Below are 1681 nucleotides of genomic sequence, written 5' to 3'. Positions count from 1 at the left end.
TGTAGCATCAGTTAGCACCCTGGTTCTTAACATCAACAGTGAGACTAACGTGACCAAAAAAATCAGCGCCTAGAATTGGATGTGCCACATCAGCAACAGTGAAAATCCAGTAGTAGGGTCGGCGGAGTCCAAGGTTGAGGGTAAGTGGTCGTAGGCCAAACGTAGCTATCACTGATCCGTTAGCAGCTTGCAATTCTTTCCCAAATTGTTGGTTTCGTCGGTCAGCAGCAGAGGGTGTTAAAACACTAATTGTTGCTCCTGTGTCAACTAAAAAACGGCGGCGAGATGCCTTGTCCAGAATATAAAAGAGGCAACTGGTAGGAAGGCCGGCCACAACTGTCACCATTAGCGACCGGCCTGTCCGTTTCCCAACGGCCATGAGCATGGTTGTTGGCACTTAAGTGCTTTCATAGCAAAGCGTGCATGATACCAACATAATCCACCACGAGGCCTAGCGGGGCTGGGAGAACGTCGTTTAAAAGAATTTGAAAAGGTAGGAGGAGGGGGAGAGAAAGATTTGAGTGAGTTTTAAGTGTAGCAATTTCTTCACCACGAGGCCTAGCGGGGCTGGGAGAACGTTGTTTAAAAGAATGTAAAAAGGTAGGAGGAAGGGCAGAGAAAGATTTGAAGTGAGTTTTAAGTGTAGCAATTTCTTCACTAAGTTGTTCCACCTCTGTGGACAATGATGAAGTGTCTATTGCTGATAATAGAGGTGTGGCTACTTCCATCACCCTGTTGACCAAAGTTGCTAGATCTTTCAAATTGTCTGATTCTTTAGAAGCTAAAACCATACGCACATGTGCCGGCAGCCGCTGAAGAAAGAGTTCTTTCAGAAAGTGCTGGCTGCTATCAACAGTTGCCTGGTCACCTAGTAATTGCGTCATACGGCGTAAGAATTGAGATGGGGTGCTGTCTCCGAGCTCCTCTAAATGGATGAGTTGTTGCAGTCGCTTCTGTTGAGAAACTGTGGTTTGTGTGACTAGTTGCTCTTTGAGTTTATCATAAGGGGCCATGTCATGAAGCATGAGTATCAAGTCGCGTATCGGTGTGGAACTCGGGTGAAAGCAAAGCCACAACATGATCGAATTTTGTTCTCTGAGAGCTAATACTCCGAGTAGTGAACTGAGCTTCGACTTGCGCAAACCACAATTGAGGATCCGCTGGCCAGAAGGGAGGAATACTTACTGAGAGTGCCTAAACGGCTGGCGATGGCGATCTAGACATACTGTTCCAGTATCGGGTCACCAATGTAGAAGTTAACTAATTCTACCAACAATTTATTATCATCAATTATCAAGATCGCCAAAGATAACAAAAGAGAGTGACAAAATGGAGAAGAACAACAAAGACAAAAAGCACGAAAGGGAGAGATATTAATTTATTTTATAGTTCTACTGCGCATGTGTCCATCAGTTATAATCTAATGACTATTATGTTTATATTTTATTAACAACATCAACCATGAGCCAATATTCTTCACTACATATCCCTCAAGGACTGTGATCGTGTCTCAATTTTAGTGACATACTTGGTGCAGTACTGAACAACCCTGTTTCTTGATACAATGTACTGCATGTCCACATTAGCACGCCAGGATGTTAGTTGAATGGGACTGAAGCTATTGAGCATCCCATCATTACGTGCAGTGAGAATTACAGGCTCCTCTTCAGTGATGTTGATG

General features: G+C 44.0%; 1 protein-coding gene across 1 annotated transcript; it reads right to left on the bottom strand.

Annotated features, from left to right (window-relative positions):
* Positions 1-407: 407 nt before the first annotated feature.
* LOC105314948 (uncharacterized) lies at positions 408-1079 on the bottom strand. Its single transcript, XM_011409397.1, has one exon. The coding sequence runs from the start codon at positions 1077-1079 to the stop codon at positions 408-410; it is 672 nt and encodes a 223-aa protein (XP_011407699.1).
* Positions 1080-1681: the final 602 nt, after the last annotated feature.

This window comes from Amphimedon queenslandica, unplaced genomic scaffold (assembly GCF_000090795.2).
Source record: "Amphimedon queenslandica unplaced genomic scaffold, v1.1 AMPQUscaffold_12207, whole genome shotgun sequence".
Lineage (NCBI taxonomy): Eukaryota > Metazoa > Porifera > Demospongiae > Haplosclerida > Niphatidae > Amphimedon > Amphimedon queenslandica.
This window is presented reverse-complemented; position numbering and strand designations above follow the sequence as displayed.

Excerpts from the sequence above, each read along its gene's own strand:
- LOC105314948 (XM_011409397.1), bottom strand. The coding sequence starts at position 1,079 with ATGTTGTGGCTTTGCTTTCACCCGAGTTCCACACCGATACGCGACTTG.